Here is a 21,949-nt window from a genome sequence, read left to right as displayed (position 1 = left end):
TTTTACCCTGTAGTTTTGTACTATCTTTACAAGTTAATTAGATGATGTCATCTAGATTGGCAGTTATTTGCTTGTAGAACCTGAAAAAAAAAATCCATGCCATCTTAGCCTTTAAAATTTCTGTTGAGAAGTTGGCTGTTTTTCTGATGGGCTTGTCTTTATGAACCTTGATTCTTCTTTAGAGGGGCCTCACTAATCTTTGTTTTGTACTCTGGGAAATATTTAAGTATTTTGTGAAATGGAGTCTTTTATTTTTACTTATTATTATTGTTGGTGTCATTATCGGGTTTTCCAGACAGTGCTTCTCTATGTAGCCCTGCCTGTCCTAGAACTCCCTTTGTAGACCAGGCTGGTCTCAAGCTGTCACAGAGATCTGCCTGTCTCTGCCTTCGGGGTGTTGAGATTAGAGGAGAGCACATGGAGTCTTTTTTTTTTATGGCATATACATTTTTAAGTTTTACATCCCTTCTGTACCTACTATAGATTCTTTTCTTTACCAAGATCAGAGAATTTTCTGTTTATTCTACTAAATGTGTTTTCTTTGCCTACTAATCTTAAGTTTGGTCTATTCTTCTTGTCCAAACACATGTTCTGTCCATAATTTCTTGTTTTTTCCTTTGTATACATCAGTTACTTTTGTTGCTATGACCAAATACTTGACAAGAATCAATTTAAGGAATGAAGGATTTATTTTGATGTGTAGTTTTAAGAAGAGATACTGTCATCGTGGTGGGAACTATTTAGTTGCAGGAATATGAGGTGGTTGGTCACATTTTTTTTTTCAACAGTCAGAAAATAGAGAAAAGGATATGTATTGAGCTGGACTATAGAACCTCAAGTCCTGCTTCCAGTGTCTGACTTCCTCCTTTATCTTCTAAAGAGTCCTCAACCTTCAGAAACAGCCACCAGCTAAAGAGCATCTGTATAAATACATGAGCTTGTGGGAGACATTTCACATAGAAATTACATCATCGTTTGGATGTTATAATTCATCAACCATAAGACCTACTTACTATCTTTCTTCTTAATCTATTTGAAGATTTCAACTGAGTTGTGTTTTTTTTTTTAACAGAAGAAAAAGCTTAGAGATTTATTTTTAATTTTATGTGCACAAGAGCATCATGGAAGAAATGAATAACCAAAGCAGCAGTGAGATTTGAGAGCTCATTACACTGTTTTATTAGGGGAACAGAAGGGGCAGAGAGATACTTCTGGAAGAATAAGTGGCTTTTTAGAGGAGCATGGGGTGGGGGAAGAAACATGTATGGAAGCACAAATAACATCTGAAAGGTAAATAGGCTTTGAGAAGAACAGTAGGGAGATATGACAGTTTGCAAAAATGTTTATCTTGTGTATTGTGTCAGTCTTGCCTGGTTTCTTATGTTACAGCAATAGGAAATTTGTGATTTTTTTTTTAAAGGATCTAAATTAACATAGTTAAGAGAAAACGTCTTCCTGCACTGGTTGAGTCTCAGATGTCTACATCTCTAAACAATCTTTATGCCCCTATGGCACAGCTGGCCCTTTTTTGGTATTAAGATCCCTTTAATGGATTATATTGTTTTGCCAGAGAGAGGTTTTTAAATGTAGGTGCTAACAAGGAACTAATTCTGAGCAACATTTTTGCACCCCTAAAACAACTTATTTTTCATTAAAAGGTTGAGTTTTTTTGTTTCTTTTAAAACAATCATTGTATATCAAAACTGCTTTTAGTATTATAATTTTATATTTTATATAACTTGTGGAATTATATAAATGTAATATAGCAAATTTATTGAGAAGGTATAGTGGGTAAAAGAACTTGTTATATAAACAGGAGGACCTGAGTTCAAACTATCCAGAATCTATGTAAAATCTGTAAATACAGCATCAGCATCTATATATAATCCCTTTGCCTCTCTAGGAAGATTAGAGGTGAAGACAGGAGAATCACTGGATGCTTGTGGGTTAGCTAGCACATGACTAATGCATGACACATGCTAGTTAGGGGTTTTCTAAAGGAACAGAATTGATGCAATGAAAAAAAATATGTGGTTTATTAGAGTGGCTTACAATCTGTGGTTCAACAATGACTATTTACTGTGGGAAAGGAAAACAATGTTGTAGTTGTTCAGTATGTAAAAGGGCAGTTGGTGGCACACACGTTGAATCCCAGCACTTGGGAGGCAGAAGCAGACAGATGTGTGAGTTTGAGGCAAGCCTGTTCTATCTAGTGAGTTCCAGTACAGCCAGGGCTACTCACAGAAACCCTGTCTCAGAAAAACAAAACAAAAATATAGACTAGATGTTCATCGTTCCCAATCTGGTGTTGGAGTCCTAGGGAATTTCTAGAGACCTGTGAGTCTTCACTCTGTGTTGGAATCCTCAAGAAGTAGATTCTGATACAAGCAAAAGAATGCCAAAGCAACAAGGTAGATGAACTTGGGAGCAAGAGTGAGGATAAACTTGTATTGGGAGGATCAACATAGTAAAAATGGCAATTCTACCAAGGGCAATTTATAGATTCAATGCAATCCCCATTAAAATCCCATCAAAATTCTTCACAGATCTTGAGAGGACATTAATCAACTTTATATGGAGAAACAAAAAACCCAGGATAGCCAAAACAATCTTATATAATAAAGGATCGTCTGGAGGCATTACCATCCCTGACCTCAAACTCTATTACAGAGCCTCAGTATTGAAAACAGCTTGGTATTGGCATAAAAACAGAGAAGTCGATCAATGGAACCGAGTAGAAGACCCTGATTTTAACCCACAAACATATGAACACCTGATTTTTGATAAAGGAGCTAAAAGTATTCAATGGAAAAAAGAGAGCATCTTCAACAAATGGTGCTGGCAGAACTGGTTGTCAACGTGTAGAAGAATGAAAATAGATCCATATCTATCACCATGCACAAAACTCAAGTCCAAATGGATTAAAGACCTCAACATTAGTCTGAACACACTGAACCTGATAGAAGAAAAAGTGGGAAGTACTCTACAACATATGGGTACAGGAGATCACTTCCTACGTTTATCCCCAGCAGCACAGACATTAAGGACAACATTGAATAAATGGGACCTCCTGAAACTGAGTAGCTTCTGTAAAGCAAAGGACACTGTCACTAAGACAAAAAGGCAACCCACTGACTGGGAGAAGATCTTCACCAACCCTGCAACAGACAAAGGTCTGATCTCCAAAATATATAAAGAACTCAAGAAACTAGACTTTAAAATGCTAATTAACCCAATAAAAAAATGGGGCACTGAACTGAACAGAGAATTCTCAACAGAAGAAATTCAAATGGCCAAAAGACACTTAAGGTCATGCTCAACCTCCTTAGCCATAAGGGAAATGCAAATTAAAACAACTTTGAGATACCATCTTACACCTGTCAGAATGGCTAAAATCAAAAACAGCAATGATAGCCTTTGCTGGAGAGGTTGTGGAGAAAGGGGCACACTCATTCATTGCTGGTGGGAATGCAAACTTGTGCAACCACTTTGGAAATCAGTGTGGCGATTTCTCAGGAAATTTGGGATCAACCTACCCCAAGATCCAGTAATACCACTATTGGGAATATACCCAAGAGATGCCCCATCAAATGACAAAAGTATCTGTTCAACTATGTTCATAGCAGCATTGTTTGTAATAGCCAAAACCTGGAAACAACCTAGATGTCCTTCAATGGAGGAATGGATGAAGAAAGTGTGGAATATATACATATTAGAGTACTACTCAGCGGTAAAAAACAATGACTTCTCGAATTTTGCGTGCAAATGGATGGAAATAGAAAACACTATCCTGAGTGAGGTATCCCAGACCCAAAAAGAGGAACATGGGATGTACTCACTCATAATCGGTTTCTAGCCATAAATAAAGGACATTGAGCATATAATTTGTGATCCTAGAGAAGATAAATAAGAAAGTGAACCCAAAGAAAATCGTATAGACATCCGCCTGGAGAGGGGAAGTAGACAAGATTGCAGGGCAAAAACTGGGAACTTGCGGGTGAGGTGGCATGGGGCAAAGGGGAAATGGGATGAGAAACGTGAGAAGGGGAGGATGGGAGGAGCTCGGGGTATTGGGATGGTTGGGATATAGGAAGGGTGGATATGGGAGCAGCGAAGTATATATCCTAACTAAGGGAGCCATCTTAGGGTTGGCAAGAGACTTGACTCTAGAGGGGTTCGCAGGTGTCCAGGGAGATGTCCCCAGCTGGTACCTTGGGCAACTGAGGAGAGGGAACCTGAAATGACTCTATCCTATGAAGGTGCAAGTCATAAACAATCCCACACCAGTTTGTAATTGTGATTAATAGGGTGGTATTTATTTAAAAGGGAATAAACTTACAGATCACCGTCCCAGACAACAGCCCTCTGCGCAGGCAATTAGGAAGAAGTCTAGTCGCCGGAACTGGAGCAGGAAGTAAAGAGAGAGAGGAGGGAAGTAGCTGCTTTTTTTAAAAGGAAAGATACCACGCCCCAATGGGCTGGTATCTCTGCGGCTATTGGCTGGAGGAGCAGAAGGACCTCCTGCAACACCTCCCCCTTTTATTTAAGTAAGAGAGTTCTAATCCTACTATGAAATTATATACAATAAGTACAAATATCCTATTCTAACTAGCTTAGGTCTTATATAATAAATAGCTTGGCTAAATCATGAGTCGAAAGTAACTACATTTATATAGTCTTCAACCCCATCGAAGATCTGATAAGGGAAATAATGTTACTTGAGTAATTAGGAAGTGCAATCAAACAACTTCTAAAACATGCAACAAATCACAGAGGCAACTAGCTACCTGGGCAATCACCCAAGGTCACGTTTGCAGCATTGAAGCAACCAACTTTGGCTAAGGCCTAACATAACTGACACACCATTTTCAAAGGCAAGAACCTTGTCAAAACTATCTTACCCTGTCTTGGCAGGATATGACAGTCCTGTTTTTTCCATTCACAGATACTCTGTATTTCTGTCAGTGGTTGAGGTATGGGCATTTCTTTACCCAAAGGCCAGTTCAGCCAAGAAGAAAGGCTCCAGGTGGAGTGTCTTTGGTGCTCAACATTCTCTCGGGAATAGAGCGGTGTCGCCAGGAGCAATTGTGTCTCACTACCACAAAACTCTGAGTTAGATTAAAGGCCATTTTCTACAGCTCTTTGAAGAGGTTGAAGATTATCTATCTATACTGAGTATAATATCTATGTATCTAAAGAACCTGATTAGACTTTTCCATTATCCAGTGTCTTTCTGCTGCTGTCGTTCCTTTCTCGTTAGCGTTAAGAAAATTCAAGGTTAATAAAGCATTATGTAATCTATTTCTGGAGGTATTTTCGGTCCCTTTCTGTTTGTTCAGCATATCCTTTATAGTACGATTTGATCTTTCTATAACTGCCTGACCTGTGGGATTATGTGGTATACCTGTAATGTGTTTTATATTATAATAAGCAAAAAAGCGTTTCATTTTCTTAGATACATATGCTGGACCATTGTCTGTCTTTATTTGTGCAGGTATTCCCATGATGGCCATAACTTCCAATAGATGTGTGATTACTGAATCAGCCTTTTCTGAGCTCAGGGCAGTAGCCCATTGAAAACCTGAATACGTGTCCATGGTGTGGTGTACATATTTTAATTTACCAAATTCCATAAAGTGGAACACACCCATCTGCCAGATTTCATTTCTCTTAGTACCCTTTGGGTTACTCCCTGCAGGCAACGGTGTTTGATTATAGAAAGAACAAGTAGGACATCTCTTTATAATGTCCTTAGCTTGTTGCCATGTAATGGAAAATTCTTCCTTTAGGCCTTTACTATTGACATGATGCTTTTTATGAAATTCTGAGGCCTGCAACACGCTTCCAATCAATAATTGATCAATCTCAGCGTTGCCTTGTGCTAGAGGACCAGGCAGACCTGTATGGGACCGGATGTGTGTTATGTACATCGGACAAAGCCTGTTCCTGATTATGTCTTGTACCTGGTGAGCTAGAAAGCTTCCCAAACCAGACTTATATTTGGAGGAGAAAGGTTTATGTATCATTAGTGTAATGAGACATTTGAGTAGTTAGTTGGTGGTTTGCTCCATGGTACTTGATTAAATGTCACTATCCCATAGCATATTTTGAGTTGTGCAAATTCCCTGGGTAACACAGTAGTTCACTGAAGGCTATCTGTTAGGCTTGTCCTTTTATCTATAACTATTTACTACTGCTGTCGGGGGGGGGGGGCAGCCTCCAGCAACACAGAGCTTTGATAGGAATTCATGGAATCCAGGAGGCTAAACTCTTCTAGCTGAGGTAGGTTAGTGAAAAAGGCACTCACAAACTCTCTTGATGGTTTCCTTATTTATTCTCCCTTTCTATATTTTCTTTCTCTTTATTTCCTCCCCCCTTCTCTCCTGTGTTTTTCCACAACTTTTATACCCCTACAGAATCTTTCTGGCAGTATAAGAGTCAAAATAGTTGCATTCCATTTTTCAAGTAAATGATTATAGGTAAAAACATGTTTTTTATCTCCCTCACATGATTAAAAATTTTATGTATTACAGGTGAAAAACAAATTATCCCAAGAACCCATATACATTCATATCCAAGCAACTTGTTACAGATTAAACATGTGGGCAGTAAGGTGTTCTTGTCAGATCTTTTACTGTCAGGCAGCCATTTGCAGTTACAAAGAAAGGGCCAATTACTTTATTACTTATCTTGAAAGGTAATGCTATAAGGAATCTTAAAGGAATTACAAACCTAAACTTTTATATAGGAAAAAGAATCAGCTCTACTTAAATCTTTAGGGTACACATCCATTCATTAATAGTTTCTTTTGTATCAGGAGATTGAGGGCGAAATGGGTATAAGCATTTAATCATCACCTTTGGTAATCAACCAAATCTAGCAAGGAGAGTATGTCAGCCAGTAATAATTGGGCTGCTTTGTTCTTGTTCCCTGACCTTAAAGGGTTTCACATTTGTAGTACGGAGGTCACTTGTTTGTTCCCGGCCACTCAGACCCAAAATAATCACACAGAAACTACATTATTTAATACACTGCTTTGCCAATGACTCTAGCGTATTCCTAGCAAGCTCTTACATATTAAATTAACCCATTTCTATTATTTTATATTTTACCATGAGGCTCGTGACCTACTGTCAGTGTTCCAACTGGTGGACCATGGCATCTCACCACTTCGTTCTCTTTCTCCCAGCATTCAGTTTAGTTTTCCATGCCTAACTCTGTTCTGCCCTGGTATAGGTCCAAAGCAGTTTCTTTATTCATTAAACAATAAAAGCAACACATAGACAGAAGGACCTTCAATACCACACATTCAACTATGTGCCTTTCTAAAACTTTAGATTATCTCCTGGAGTTTTTCACCCCAAAGTTATTTAACAAAGACATCTTAGTATAACTTCATTATTTTCAAAACATTGTTTCAGCTGTGTTGTAGTCCAGGACCTGTGAACACATTTCCCAATATTAAGGTTAAAAAAATTTAAACTAGCTGGGCTACTGGGACTCAATTGTTTGTCATTAATTTGAGCTGCAATCCTTGCAGCCCTTAGGTGAGACTCATAGACCCTGGATGTGAAACATAATCTTGTATTTATTTTTATTTGTCAAAACTCTATCATCATTATTATCAAATTAGATAGTACATCTTAGGGAGAGGTCATCTTCTTGACAGTCTGCAGGTAAAAATGCCCAGTAGAACAGGCTGTTTCCAAGAGATAAACACACTATCTATTACAGGCAGTGGAGATCTCCATCCCCCCCCCCCCCCCGGCCCTGTCCATTCACACCATGCTGGATACCAGAGAAAGAGAGCTGCAACAAAAAGGCACAGGAGAAGTGAAAGGCATCCGGGGGTCTTTAGTACTGTGTTCTTGCCTAAACGAGATTGACCCAGCGGAGGATTCTCTTCTGCTGGGCTGACACCTGGAACTTCAGCTGCAACTCGCTGCTCCTCTGGCATAGTCCACGGCAATTTACCCGGGGCCTTTTGGACTTTCTCTGCTTTATTTTTGTTATTAAAATCACCAAAAGCTTAATTTAGAAGTTTATTTGCAAAGTTTGACTCAGTGAGTAAGAGAGCTTGCTAAATGAATGAAAATTCGAGGTCAAATCCCCAGAATCCAGTAAAAATTTCGGGTGTGGTTTTGTGAGTCTGTCATCCAAGTGCTGTGGCAGTCAGAGGTACGAGGATTGTTTGGGTTTTCTGATGGCTAGCCTAGCTACAGGTTCAGTAAGAGGCCCTGTTTCAAAGGCATAAGGTAGAGAGCGAAAGCAGGACCCTTCACATTGTCCTTAAGCCTCCATCTACTTTTGGACACCCTAATATACATGTGGTAATATACTGTCACTTAGAACACACATACTCATGCACAGTAAATGGAAAACATTGCCAACCCTAAAATGGCTCCTTTAATTAAGATATCTACTTCCCTGCTCCCATATCCACCTTCCTCCATCCCAACCATCCCATTCCCCCAAGCTCACCCCATCCTCTCCTTCTCCCTTCTCTCTCCCCTTACCCCATCCCTCCCCTACCCCCAAGCTCCCAATTTTTGCCTGGCAATCTTGTCTACTTCCAATATCCAGGAGGATAACTATATGTTTTTCTTTGGGTTCACCTTCTTATTTAGTTTCTCTAGGATCACGAATTATAGGCTCAATGTCCTTTTTTATGACTAGAATCCACTTATGAGTGAGTACATACCATATTCATCTTTTTGTGTCTGGGTTACCTCACTCAGGATAGTGTTTTCTATTTCCATCCATTTGCATACAAAATTCAAGATGTCATTTTTACCACTGAGTAGTACTCTAATGTGTATATATTCCACACTTTCTTTATCCATTCTTCCATTTAGGGGCATCTAAGTTGTTCCCAGGTTCTGGCTATTACAAATAATGCTGCGTGAACATAGTTGAACAAATGCTTTTGTAGTATGATAGGGCATTTCTTGGGTATATTCCCAAGAGTGGTATTGCTGGATCTTGGGGTAGGTTGATCCCAAATTTTCAGAGAAACCGCCACACTGATTTCCAAGTGGTTGCACAAGTTTGCATTCCCACCAGCAATGGATGAGTGTACCCCTTTCTCCACAACCTCACCAGCAAAGGCTATCATTGGTGTTTTTGATTTTAGCCATTCTGACAGGTGTAAGATGGTATCTCAAAGTTGTTTTGATTTGCATTTCCCTGATTGCTAAGGAGGTTGAGCATGACCTTAAGTGTCTTTTGGCCATTTGAACTTCTTCTGTTGAGAATTCTCTGTTCAGTACAGTGCCCCATTTTTTAATTGGGTTAATTAGCATTTTAAAGTCTAGTTTCTTGAGTTCTTTATATATTTTGGAGATCAGACCTTTGTTTGTTGCAGGGTTGATGAAGATCTTCTCCCAGTCAGTGGGTTGCCTTTTTGTCTTAGTGACAGTGTCCTTTGCTTTACAGAAGCTTCTCAGTTTCAGGAGGTCCCATTTATTCATTGTTACTCTTATTGTCTGTGCTGCTGGGGTTCAACATAGGAAGTGGTCTCCTGTGCCCATGTGTTGTAGACTACTTCCCACTTTCTTTTCTACCAGGTTCAGTGTGGTCAGATTAATATTGAGGTCTTTAATCCATTTAGACTTGAGTTTTGTGCATGGTGATAGATATGGATCTATTTTCATTCTTCTATAGGTTGACATACTTAGCATGGTAGTTCCCATGAGTGACACAGTGAGACATTATAAAACTACATAAACATTTTGGGGCCTGTGCTTTTCTGATCTGTGCCCACCCTAAAATTTGCTTTATTAAAAAAATTTTTTTTTTTTGGTATGCTGCTGACTATGCCATTGTTAGCAAAACCAGAATGCTTCAAAATCCTTGCCTTACTCCCCCTTCCCCGGGCTGTTATGAATGGCCCCTCGGCAGGGAGCCACCTCCTGAGCTCCAGACCTGCTGTCTCCAACCATGCAGTGCTGAGCAAGCTCACCTCTGAGTGTGCAAGAGACTGAGTCACAGCTTTCTTCTTCCCCCAGATCTCAGGCACACATCCCAGCCCCGGAAGATGGGGAACTGCCTCAGATCCCCGACCTCAGATGTCATCTCTCCCCTTCACGAGTCTCAGTCCGACAGGGCTAGCTTTGGTGAGGGGACGGAGCCAAATCAGGAACAAGTTCATCCAACACCTAGCCAGATTTGGTTATCAACTCAGGTGCTTGAAGAGGAACAAATTAGAGTAGCTCAAAGAATAGGCTTATACAACATCTGCCTAAAGGAGTTTATGACCCTGGAAGAGATGGATCAGAAAAAAGGATCCAAGAGTGTTTGATCTATATGATGGACTTTGTTTATGGGGACCTAATTCGATTTCTGCCATGCATACACATCTATCAGCTGGACTGTATAGATGACTGGTCGATGAGAGCCTTCACCTGCCCCTCCTGATAGAGCCAGTTGATGCAGCACTGCTTTCATCCTTAGCTACTAATTGAGCCAGGGTCTCACATTTGACTTCAAGTGAACCATCACTTTTAATGGTTTTGATCTTTTTTCACTGAACCCCGAGGGCCAGGGATTAGGAATTAAGATCATGCACAGAAGTTTCCTAAAAATTCCTGCATGGCTGTAGATGTTGAGGAAATTATGTGATATTTTAGACACTTATGGGGGAAAGTAGAATGGTTGGTATTTTTATGTAAAGCCTTGACCCAGTGTTTATAGTTGTTATTAGACCTTGTTCTTACTCCACTACATAGGAATTACGTAAAGTGTTACAACAAATGTACATGTTTAAATTGTGTGTGTTGAAGATTGGAAAAAAAGATAGTTGTTATTTTTCCTAAAGGAGATATGTTTCTTCTTCCATCCAAATTCTTTTCTGAAGTTACTGGCATTTGGGTCAAGGTTCTATTAAAAGCTACATTTTATAACACTGGCACAAAAAATGGTAGTTTTATGTAGTGGCATTTCAACTGTATTTTAATAAATAAAGACTGCCTGAAGAGCCGAGAGTAAAACAGTCCCACTGGTCAGCCTTACACACCAGATTATGGTAACACACATCTTTAATCCCAGTAGCCATGACACACACCTTTAATCTCAGTAGCCACACTAGTTGCCATAGAAACCAGGAGGTGCATGCCTTTAATCATGGTGGTGCACACCTTTAATCCCAGCCCTACAGAGGATTATAGAACGGGAGGAAACTCTCAACTCTCAACACACAGTGTCATTCTGAGATTTTGGGAGACAGGATCACCATTTAAAACTGAGGTCAAGGTAAGACCCAGTGGCTGGCTGTTTTTTTGCTTTTTGGATCTTCAGGTTGAACCTCAATTTCTCTCTCTTGAGTTTTATTAATTGTGCTTAAGTTTTAAGCTTGTATACACGGTTCTTTTTTTTTTCCCATTGGAAATCGAATTCATTGACTTAGGTCTTTTAAAATAATGTATTATTATCATTGGGGCTGGCTCTATGATTGAAAATCAGCTTATTTATAACCTGTTGTAAATGCTGTATTCTGTTTGCAGTTAGGAAATGCAAAATTCAAAGTGATCTCCTAGCTCCTAAGCAAACTGAGATACACTATTCCTTTTCTATTAAAAATGAGTTAATGTGTCAGGAAACCAGTGCTAGCAAAGTGGATTTGATATCTCCTTCCTTGTGTGTCTTACTGTTTTGGTTGTTAATATGGTAATAACTGAAAGTCAAGTTTATTTAAATACGAATATTTCTGATGAATTGAGCTTTGAACTATGCCACCGTGCTTATGTAAAAATGAAGGTGGCAACATGTGAAACTTAACAAGTAGTTTTTCAGCTGTAACAGTTTTGATTCTCTTACCTGTAACTTCTTTCCCCGCTGTCTGGAACCATAAATAAGGATACTCCATCTCTTGTTACTGTAGTGCTGAGGTTATTGAAGTTACAGAAACACATCCAGTCTGTTAGGTGTCTGTTAAGTCTTGCTAGGTTACTGACAAGAAAAGTAAATGTGTTTCATGTTTTGCACACCAATGCATCAGGATTTGTATAACCATATGACTTCATAGTTGTGATCTCAAAGGAACTTCTTTCCTTTTTCTTGCAGTTAATGTAAGAATACTCCAAGTCTCTAAACTTCTGAAGTTTTAGAGGTAGAGATGGTCTAGTAAAGATATAATTTTTTTATCCATTTAAAATGTGTTTATTTCTCCTTCTGTTCTCAAGGTGATTTGTTCCTTCAGCTCCGTGATATTGTAGTTAAAAATGATGTGCAGCAGCGCTCTTCACCTAACAAATCAGAAATGATTCTTTTATATTGTGTTGAGTATTTGACTAACACTTTTTTACATTGAAAAGTTTCTTGAAGGTTCTTCATAATTGCTTTATAGAAGAAATTATGTCATAAGTAGTTAATTGACATCCATCTTGAAGCATTCATATGTTGCTTAATTTCCTGATGAACCCTATGATGGAAAGACTTAGAGATTAACTTGAAAAATACTGAAATTAGATTATCAGGTTCTGTTAAATTGTTACATATATCTTGCTTAATTTCTGTTTATTAATTTATATCTACCTAATTATAAGGTAAATTTAGATGAAAAATATCTCCTTTTTTCTTTAAATCCTCTATTTATCACTGCAACATCCTTTTTTATTAATAATTTTAAAATTTATTTTACATACCAATCACAGTTTCCCCTCCCTTCTACCCTTCCATTCTCTCCCATCTACCATCGTCATTCACTTCTCTGTCTCCTTCAGAAAGGGGGCAGCCTTCCGTGGTTGTCAACAAAGCATGGCACACCAAGTTGAGGCATGACCAAGTTCCTCCCCCTGCATCAAGGCTGTGTGAGGCAATCCAGCATGGGGAATAAGTTCCCAAAAGCCAGCTCAAGTGCCAGGGACAGGTCCTGATCCCACTGCTGGGAGCCCCACAAACAGACCAAGCTACGCAACTGTCACATGCATCTCTACAACATTCTTAAGACAGTCTATAGAATTAGCTTCCATAATTGTCATTTAGTTATTCATTTTCATCAAGTGATTTTCTTAAGTATGACATTTATCCTTGATTTTTATTATCAGAAAGCACTATGTCTTGCTGACAAAAAAAAAAAAAATAAGCCAGTAGACAATAAATAGCTCGTGGTGATACTCAGATTAATAGAAATGGGTTGATTCAAGATATAAGAGCTGGAAATATGCCTAAGTCATTGGCCAAGCAGTGCTGTTAGTTTCTGCGTGTTTATTTGGGTCTAGGAAGCCGGGAAATGAATGAGCAGTCTCTGATTACAAAATGGTGCCAATGTGGGCCAGCTACATCCACATAAAACCTGAGAGAGCTTGGGAAGGAATTCTAGACACAAAAGAATAGAGTTAAGCATGGCTTCTTGGTAGATGCATTTTCTTGGGTGGACTGTTCGCTGGCAGCCAGACGATGTGTGGCTCCTTTTAAGAGGAGACTTCCTGACTCAGCATAGGAACAAAAGCTGCATGACTTCTTTAAAAGGCAGCTTACTGGTTCTTGCTGAGACATATGAATGGTTCTTACTCTTTAGGGGGAGGTATGCTATGTAGCACTTAAATGGGGTCTGTGAACAGCATGTTACAAATTGCTTACAGAGACAGGTGCATCCCTGTAACTGGGAAGGAGAACATGGCTCTCAGAGCTGATGGTAAACAAAACCCCACCATGTTGGACTAGGCAGAGCCAAACCATGCTCAGCTCTGCATACCAGAGGGGTAGTTCAGCTACCTAGGGTCGGAGAAGGCTGCTGACAGGGGCCCGGGGAGTTGGCCTGGCTTGGCCCGGCCCGGCAATGGTGTGGACTCAGACCATGTGGGTGCCAATTTGTTGGCATACAAAAGAGTTATACAGTAGCCTGGAATGGAGTATAACAAAGGTTTATTTATTAGGGGATAAACTCACAGAAAGGGTAGCGATCCTCAATCCTCTGCATGCACAGGGAACTGGAACCTAATCCAGTAGTCATGAGACCCTGTCTGCTTTTATGATACATGAGACCACACCCAAAGTGGGCTGCTATCTTAAAGGCTATTGACTGAAGCAGTTTCCACAGCACCCTTAAAACATTCTAATTTTAGAACTTCTATAGTCACAGTTGGATTGATTGCTATGTGGGATTTACTAGCTTGGGTGCTGACAGGAAAAGTAGATTTATTATGTTTTATTATTTTTTTCTTTAGTATGAAACCTATGACATTTTTCTTGAGGTTTTATTAATTTATAGCTGTATATATTTTTAATTAATTAATTTGTTTATTTTTATTTTTGAGACAGGGTTTCTCTGTGTAACTTTGAAACCTGTCCTGGAACTTGCTCTGTAGCCCAGGCTGGCCTCGAACTCAGAGATTGGTTTGCCTCTGCCTCACAAGTGGTGGGATTAAATGTGTGCACCACCACCACATGGCTAGTAACTGTGTATATTTAAAGTGTACATTGTGAAATGATTATCAGAACCAAGATAATATTTCTGTCACATCACATCATTAATTTCTTTGTGTGTGGCTAAGAAAGAAAGAATACTTAAAAAAATCTTTCAGCAAAGTTGAAGTTTATAAAGTATTATTTTCAACTGTAGTAACCATGCCAGCCATTATGTCTCTGGATTCATCCTATAATCGAAGATCCCCATTTTCTTCATTCTTGGTAAACCAACTTTGTGCTTGCTTTTGTTAATTTGTCTTTTATTGGTGCCATGAGTATATGTAATGTCTATCTTTCTCTGACTTAATTCTTTTAGCAATATTTTCCAGGTCCTGCATGTTGTCACAAATGTTAGGATATTATTATTTTTATGGCTGAGTAAAATTCTGTTAATATGTATACACTACATTCTCTTTATTCATTTCTTGACCCCCCCCCCTCTCTCTGTGTGTGTGTATGTGAGTGGGGTGGGTGTTTGTGTATATAAAAATGCATGTGCATGTGTGTGACTGTGGGACTAGAGATCAAACTCTTTCATTCACTCATTCATTAATTTATTTTGTTTTTACATCCCAGCCACAGTTTCCCTTTCTTCTTTCCTCCCAGTTGCTTCCCCTTCCACTCTTCCTCCCTCCATCTACTCTTCCTCCTGTTTCTCTGTAGAAAAGTACAGGCCTTCCATGGATATCAGTCATCCGTGGTATATCACATTGCAGTGAGCCTAGGCATCTCCTCTTTTATTAAGGCTGCATGAGGCAATCCAGTAGGAGAAAAGGATCTTAAAAGCAGGCAAACAGAGCCCATACTCCCATTGTTAGGAGTCCCACAAGAAGACCAAGTTAAACTACTGTAACATATATGCAGAGGGCCTAGGTCAGTTCCATGCAGGCTCCCTGGTTGTTGGTTTAGTCTCTGTGAACCTTTATGAGCCCAGGTTAGTTGAATCTGTAGATTTTCTTGTGGTGTCCTTGACCATTGGCTCCTATAATCCTTCTTCCCCTTCTTCCATAGGATTCCCAGAGCTCTGCTTAATGTGTGGCTGTGGTTCTCTGCATCTGTTTCTATTAGTTGCTGGATGAAACCTCTTTGATGACAGTTGGGTTAGGCTCCAATCTGTGAGTATAGCAGACTATCATTAGGAATTATCCCAGGTCTCCTATAACAGCAAGACCTGAATATTCCAATGCAGCTGTCTACCTTATTTTTTAAGGCAAGGTCTCTCATTGAGACCAAGGGTTCACCAATTAGGCAAAGCCAACAGGACAGCATGCTCTGGATCCACCTGTGTCTGCTTCCCCAGTGCTGGAATTGTAAGCACACGACTCCACACCTAGCTTTTTGAGTTCTATGATCAAGCTTAGGTTTTCATGCTGTGTGGCAAGTACTTTACTGACTGAGCCATTTCATTAGCCACTTGACAAACTTTCCATTATTTTTTATCTTTCCTGTTATGAAAAATGTGTCACTGGACTGAGAAGACTAAATATTTTTTTGAGATAGTGATATAATTTCCTTTAGATTATATCAGAAGGCAAATTGTTAAGTCATCTGGTGATTCATTTTTATTTTTTAAAGAACTTCTCTATTGTTTTCCATAATTGCTATAACTAATTACATTTCTACCAGTAAGTATAAAAGGACACTATTTTTTCCACATCTTTATTATTACTTCTTACCTTTTGACTATTTGATATAACTTCCTAAAAGGTGTAAGATGATATCTCATTGTGGTTTTGATTGAAGTTTTTGTATTATTGAATTAGATATCTTTGAATGTATCTGTTTATCTGTCTCATGTATTTTTTTGAGAAATGTGTTCATTTTCATTAAATATCTTTTTTTGATGCTACTAAAATATAATTTTGTGTTAGTAAGCATTAGATCTCTCACATACTCTATGAAAATACTGTATCATCAAGTTATATTCTCAACCAGTCTAAGTGATATTTTCAAAATTTATTTTTGCACAGTTAAATGCTGATTATAAAAATGGTACTGGTATGCTGGTTTTGTCTCTTGAAGCTTTCCAAATTAATTTATTAATTCTAACAGGTTTATTTTGGTGGATCTAGAGTTTCTTTAATTTAGGGACTAATGGTAGTCTTTCCTTTCTCTTCAAGTCTTTTGTGTATCTTTTTTATGATTTTTTTTTTCAAGACAGGATTTCTCTGTAGCTTTGGAGCCTGTCCTGGAACTAGCTCTTGTAGACCAGACTGGCCTCAAACTCACAGAGATCCACCTGCCTCTGCCTCTTGAGTGTGAGGATTAAAGGTGTGCGCCACCACCACCCGGCCTATTAAACTTAACTTAAAAAAAAAATATTTTCTCATTTTACATACCAATTCCAGTTCCCATATCCTCCCCTCCTCCCGCTCCCCTCAACTTTTCCCCACCCCAGCCCCCATCCATTCCTCAGAGAGGGTAAGGCTTTCCTTCCCAAGGGGAATCAACAAAGTCTTTTGATACATCGCTTTGAGGCATGACCAAGGCCCTCCCCCCTATATGGAGGCTGAACAAGGTATCTCTCCAAAAGGAGTGGGCTCCAAAATGCCAGTTCAAGCACTAGGGATAAATCCTGGTCCCACTCCCAGTGGTCCCACAGACTGCCCCCACACAACTGTCACCCACATTCAGTGGGCCTAGTTTGACCCTATGCAGGTTCCCCTGCTATCAGTCAAGAGTCAGTTTGCTCTCATTAGCTCAGGTCAGCTGTTTCTGCGGGTCATTATGGTCATGACCCCTTTGCTCATATTATTGCTCCTCCCTCTCTTGGACTTTTCTCCCGAAGCTCAACCCAGTGCTTAACTGTGGATCTCTGTATCTGCTTCCATCAGTTGCTGGATGAAGGTTCTATGATGACAATTAAGGTAGTCATTAACTTGATTGCAGGGGAAGGTCAGTTCAGTTACACTCCCCATTTTTGCTTAGGGTCTTAGCTGGGGTCATTCTTGTGGAATTTCCCTAGTGTCAGGTTTCTCGCTAGCCCCATAATAGCTCCTTCAATCAAGATATCACTTTCCTTGCTTCCCCTCTCTGTGCTTCCCCCATCTCAACCATCCTGTTCCCTCATACTCTCCTCCTCTTTCTCCCCTTCCCTCATGCCCTTCCTTCTGTCCCTCTCCCCCACACTCCCAAATTTCTCAGGAGATCTTGTCTAATTCTCCTTCCCATGTCTTCTAGAGCTTATTTTAATTTTTTATGTGTTGAAGATCAAATTTAGGCCCATTTATGTGCTAAACAAGCACTCTGCCACTGAGTCACACTTCTAGTCCCTCAGTTTCTCATTTGTGTATCAGCTCCCTTATTTCATTGACTTGCTTGTTTTTTTAATCTATGTTACAGTTATCATTAAAATTTGAAATAAAACAGACTTTCCTTATTGCCTATATATAGTAGAATTAACAGGCACATACCATGCTTGACTTATTTAGGTCTTCCTTGCAGGTCCTGAATGAACACAGTGCTGTTAATTTACATTTCCTGCAGAAGAAGTTTTGGGACCTAATCTCTAATTAAGATTATTTGCTCAAATGTCAGATAAATACATCCTATAGTTTTGAACTTAATTCATTAATGTCATAACCTGGTACAACATTCAATCAGGATCATATGATGGAGGAAGGTCATTGGTTAAAAAATAAAAAAACTGCTTGGCCCTCATAGGTTAGAACATAGGTGGGTGGAGTAAACAGAACAGAATGCTGGGAGGAAGAGGAAGTGAGCTCAGATGCAGGGCAGCTCCTCTCAGAGACAGACGCCATGCAGCTCATCGCCAGGGCAGACGTGATGAAGCAAGCCGCCAGGTCAGACATGCTGAATCTTTCCCGGTAAGACTGGTGCTACACAGTTTATTAGAGATGGGTTGATCAGGATATGAGAATTAGCCAGTAAGGGCTAGAGCTAATGGGCCAAGCAGTGTTTAAAAGAATACAGTTTGTGTGTTGTTATTTCGGATAAAGCTAGCCAGGCAGCCATGAGCTGGGCTGTGGGAAGAGGCCCACAGCTCCCACTACAATCATATAATCTCCGTGGTCCTTTAGCTTTAGATATAATAGGAAGCTACTATTATACTAGTAAGAAAATGTCCTCTATTCAGCAAGATACATATCTGATGGCATGTAACCTTCATGTGAATGGGTCTACCCTTTCACTTCTTCTCTTATGGCATTTGGATCACCCACACAAATCCAACTCTTGTTTTCTATTTTAGGTAATTGAAATTTCTTAGCATAATCATTTTAAATTATTTTTCTGAAATTCATAAAACTTCATTTATTTGGTATTGATTATTAGCATGTTATTTTATTACTTCAGTTGTATCATTTTAATTTTGTGTGTGTATTCCTTGAAACTTTACATTTCTGTCTTCCCATTTGAATGCAAAGTCACCTTCTTCAGTCTTATCTGCCTAGTTCAATTAGAGGAATGCCATCACTAAGCACTGTGCTAGGGACTTTGAATACTTTCAGATCTTTTAGCATAGGGTATGAGCTACTTTGCATTACAGAAATTCTTTTTTAATTATGTAGTATCTTAGTAGGTTTCTGTTGCTGTGAAGATACACCATGACCATGGCAACTCTCATAAGGAAAACATTTAATTGAGGTGACAGCTTACAGTTTCAGAGATTCAGTCCATCATCATCATGGTAAGGAACATGGTGGCAGGCAGTAGATGTGGTACTGGAGCAATATCTGAGAGGCCTACATCTTGCAGGCATCAGGAAGTCAATAGCACTGGATGTTATCCTGAGCATAGGAAACCTCAAAGCCCACCCCAAGTGTGATACACTTCAACAAGGCCATTCCCACACCAACAAAGCCATACCTCCTAATAATGCCACTCCTTATGAGATTATGGGGGCTAATTACATTCAAGCTACAACACTAAGCAAGAGTTTTGTAGAGTTATGGTTTTTCTAAAGAAAAAAAACAATGTTTTAAGATGATGCTAAAAACAAACAAACAAAAACTTCAATGTTTTCTAGGTAGCTTTTATAAAAGCTATTGGAAATTATAGAACAAAACCAAATATTTTTACATTAATTTATTCCAGTTACACCATTGTATACTGTCATCATTATAAATTTTGAGTTTAGGACATTGAAAAATTTCAGATGCCATCTAAAATTTTATCTAAGATAATGTGACTATGGTGATTTTGGTTTCTAGGCAGTATGAAACTGTGGTGCCACTTGAAGATTCTATTGTGACAGAAGTTACAGCAACTCTACAGGAATGGGCCAGTCTATGGAAACAGCTTTATGTGGTATGTAGTTCACAACTCTACAGGAATGGGCCAATCTATCTATAGAAACAGCTGTATGTGGTATGTAGTTCATGTGAATTTAATGAATAGTAAAGTTTTTAGTTCTGTTTACCAAGAGAGAAAGTCTGCCCTTGGTACTAGTCTCTCAGTTTGAAATTTTAAAGTATTACCAGTTGGTTCATCCACTGAGGGACTTTGCCTGAGTTAATGGGAGCTCTCCAACTCCAACTGGACTGGGAATGAACAAGCATAGGATCAAACTAGTCCCTCTGAATGTGGTTGACAGTTGGGGAAGGCTGAGGAGCCACTGAGAGGCACTGGGATTTGTCTCTACTGCTTGTACTGGCTTTTTGGGATCCTATTCTGTTTGGATGTATGCCTTGCTCAGCCTAGATGTAGTGGGGAGGGCCTTGGGCTTTCCACAAGGCAAAGTGCCTTACCCTCTCTTAGGATTAGAGGGGGGTTGGGTGGGAGGGTGTGTAGAGGGGATGGGAGGAGAGGAGGGAGTAGGAATTTGAATTGGTATTTTTTTCAAAGTAATAAAAAATACTACCAGTTTCTAAATGAATGTTCTGATTATCAGTTAGAATGTAGTAAATTGATTTTTTTGAGCCTAAACAGAACACATTTTTCATATATTAAGACATGTGGCACCTTTACCCTGATATGATCATTAGAATTTAAGTTCCATAACCATGAGTCTTATCTGTTTCATCAGTTGCATGTTCGTATATACTTTTATAAACAAGTATTTACTGAATGATTAAAAAACCTTGAGAATGTCCTTTTATTGTTTATCATCCTAATAGTGGTTTAGGTCAAGACATTGTATTAATGGTTTCTTGCACTACTTAGTAGAATGTATCGTATGTAGCACTTTGTTAGTCTGGCAATTAACTGAAAATTTATTAGAAACTTACCTTAGTTGCTTGGCATCTCTGTGACAAGACAACTTAAAAGAAAGACAGATTTTGGTAAAGGGAGATTGTAGCACTTTCAGTTCATGGTCCCCTTTGCTCCATTGCATCTGGGCCTGAGCATAGTAATACATCCTGTCAGGAAGAATATAATGGAAGAAAATGGCAGATTACAGGTAAAAAGAAGCAGATTGGAAGGTGTCGAAAACAAGATACACTACCCAAAGGCACTCCTTTCATGACTTACTCCTTCAGTCAGGCCCATTTCTCTAGCTATTATTAATCAGTGGGTAATCTATTAAGTGAACCAGAGCTTCTCATGATCCTCTTTACTCTCAATGAGTGGAATCACCAGTAAGGAACCAGGCTTTCAGTACCTTGGCCTTTAAGGATAACAAAATTCAAAATAAATAAAAACAATAGTGAAACCATTTAGACACTGAGTAGAGAAGAAGATGGGCATAGTTATACATTAGAAATAAGCAGCATAATATGAATTATGAGCAAGATGAGCTGAACACAACCCATTTTAGGTTTGAATTCTAGCAAGATGGAGTAAGCACATTTGTCTTTAGCACTGTTTTGGCTGTAGTTACCTTTTCTCCATATCCTTGCTAATATTTCTGTTGTTGTTTCCTGATAATAGCATTACAACAGAGACTCCTGGACAGAACAAATAAATCATGTACCAGAAGACTCCAGAAGATAGAGTAAAGAAGGGAAGGGACTTGCTAGGGTTATCAAAATTGTAACTCACAAAGAACAACTTGACAGAATGGACAATAACCCTAAAATGTTTGCTTTGTGAACCACCATGGTAAATGGAAAAGATAAAACTGTAGGCCAGAAAAAAATTTCAAAGCACACATCCATAAAAAGAGATGTATTTAAAAACATTCTCTAAGCTGAAAATAATACAATTATTCAATGGTATGACTACCAAAAAATACAAAAGAGACTTTATTAAGAAGTGTATGTGGATAGCCAGTAATCGAATATTTTCTTTGTCATTAACCATTAAAATAATGTAAAACTAGGCTGTAGTAAAATACACAACTATTTTTGAATAGTGAAATAAAAAATACTGCTAATACCAAGTCTTGGCATAGATGTGGCTCAGGTTCTCTTCTGTATTGCTGATGAAAATGTAAAATGATGCAGGGATTTGGAAAACTTTTATATTTTCTTATAACTTCAAACATAGATTTAATAAATGACCCAGGTTTGTATATTTGCCCTAAGAATTGAAAATTTAATTTACATAAAAACCAATTCGTGAATGCTCATAAAATATTTTTTAGGCACAAAACTGGTAAAACACCAAATTTTATTTTATATATATATTTTTTGGCTTTTCG

At 38.8% G+C, this 21,949-nt stretch overlaps 1 protein-coding gene and 1 pseudogene across 5 annotated transcripts in view; both read left to right on the top strand.

Moving 5' to 3' along the window:
• The window catches only part of Dock3 (dedicator of cytokinesis 3), a 401,182-nt gene that overhangs the window by 143,010 nt on the left and 236,223 nt on the right, over positions 1-21,949 (top strand). For all 5 annotated transcript variants that reach the window (XM_057766540.1, XM_057766539.1, XM_057766538.1 and 2 more), the window contains exon 5: positions 19,578-19,674. In XM_057766540.1, the coding sequence (XP_057622523.1) occupies positions 19,578-19,674 (97 nt within the window). The remainder of the gene's footprint in view (positions 1-19,577; positions 19,675-21,949) is intronic.
• Positions 10,016-10,463, top strand: LOC130872511 (RING finger protein 11-like; annotated as a pseudogene).

This window comes from Chionomys nivalis, chromosome 4 (genome assembly GCF_950005125.1).
Source record: "Chionomys nivalis chromosome 4, mChiNiv1.1, whole genome shotgun sequence".
Classification (NCBI taxonomy): Eukaryota; Metazoa; Chordata; class Mammalia; order Rodentia; family Cricetidae; genus Chionomys; species Chionomys nivalis.
Note: the sequence above shows the minus strand (reverse complement) of the source record. Positions and strands in the feature narration are given on the sequence as shown.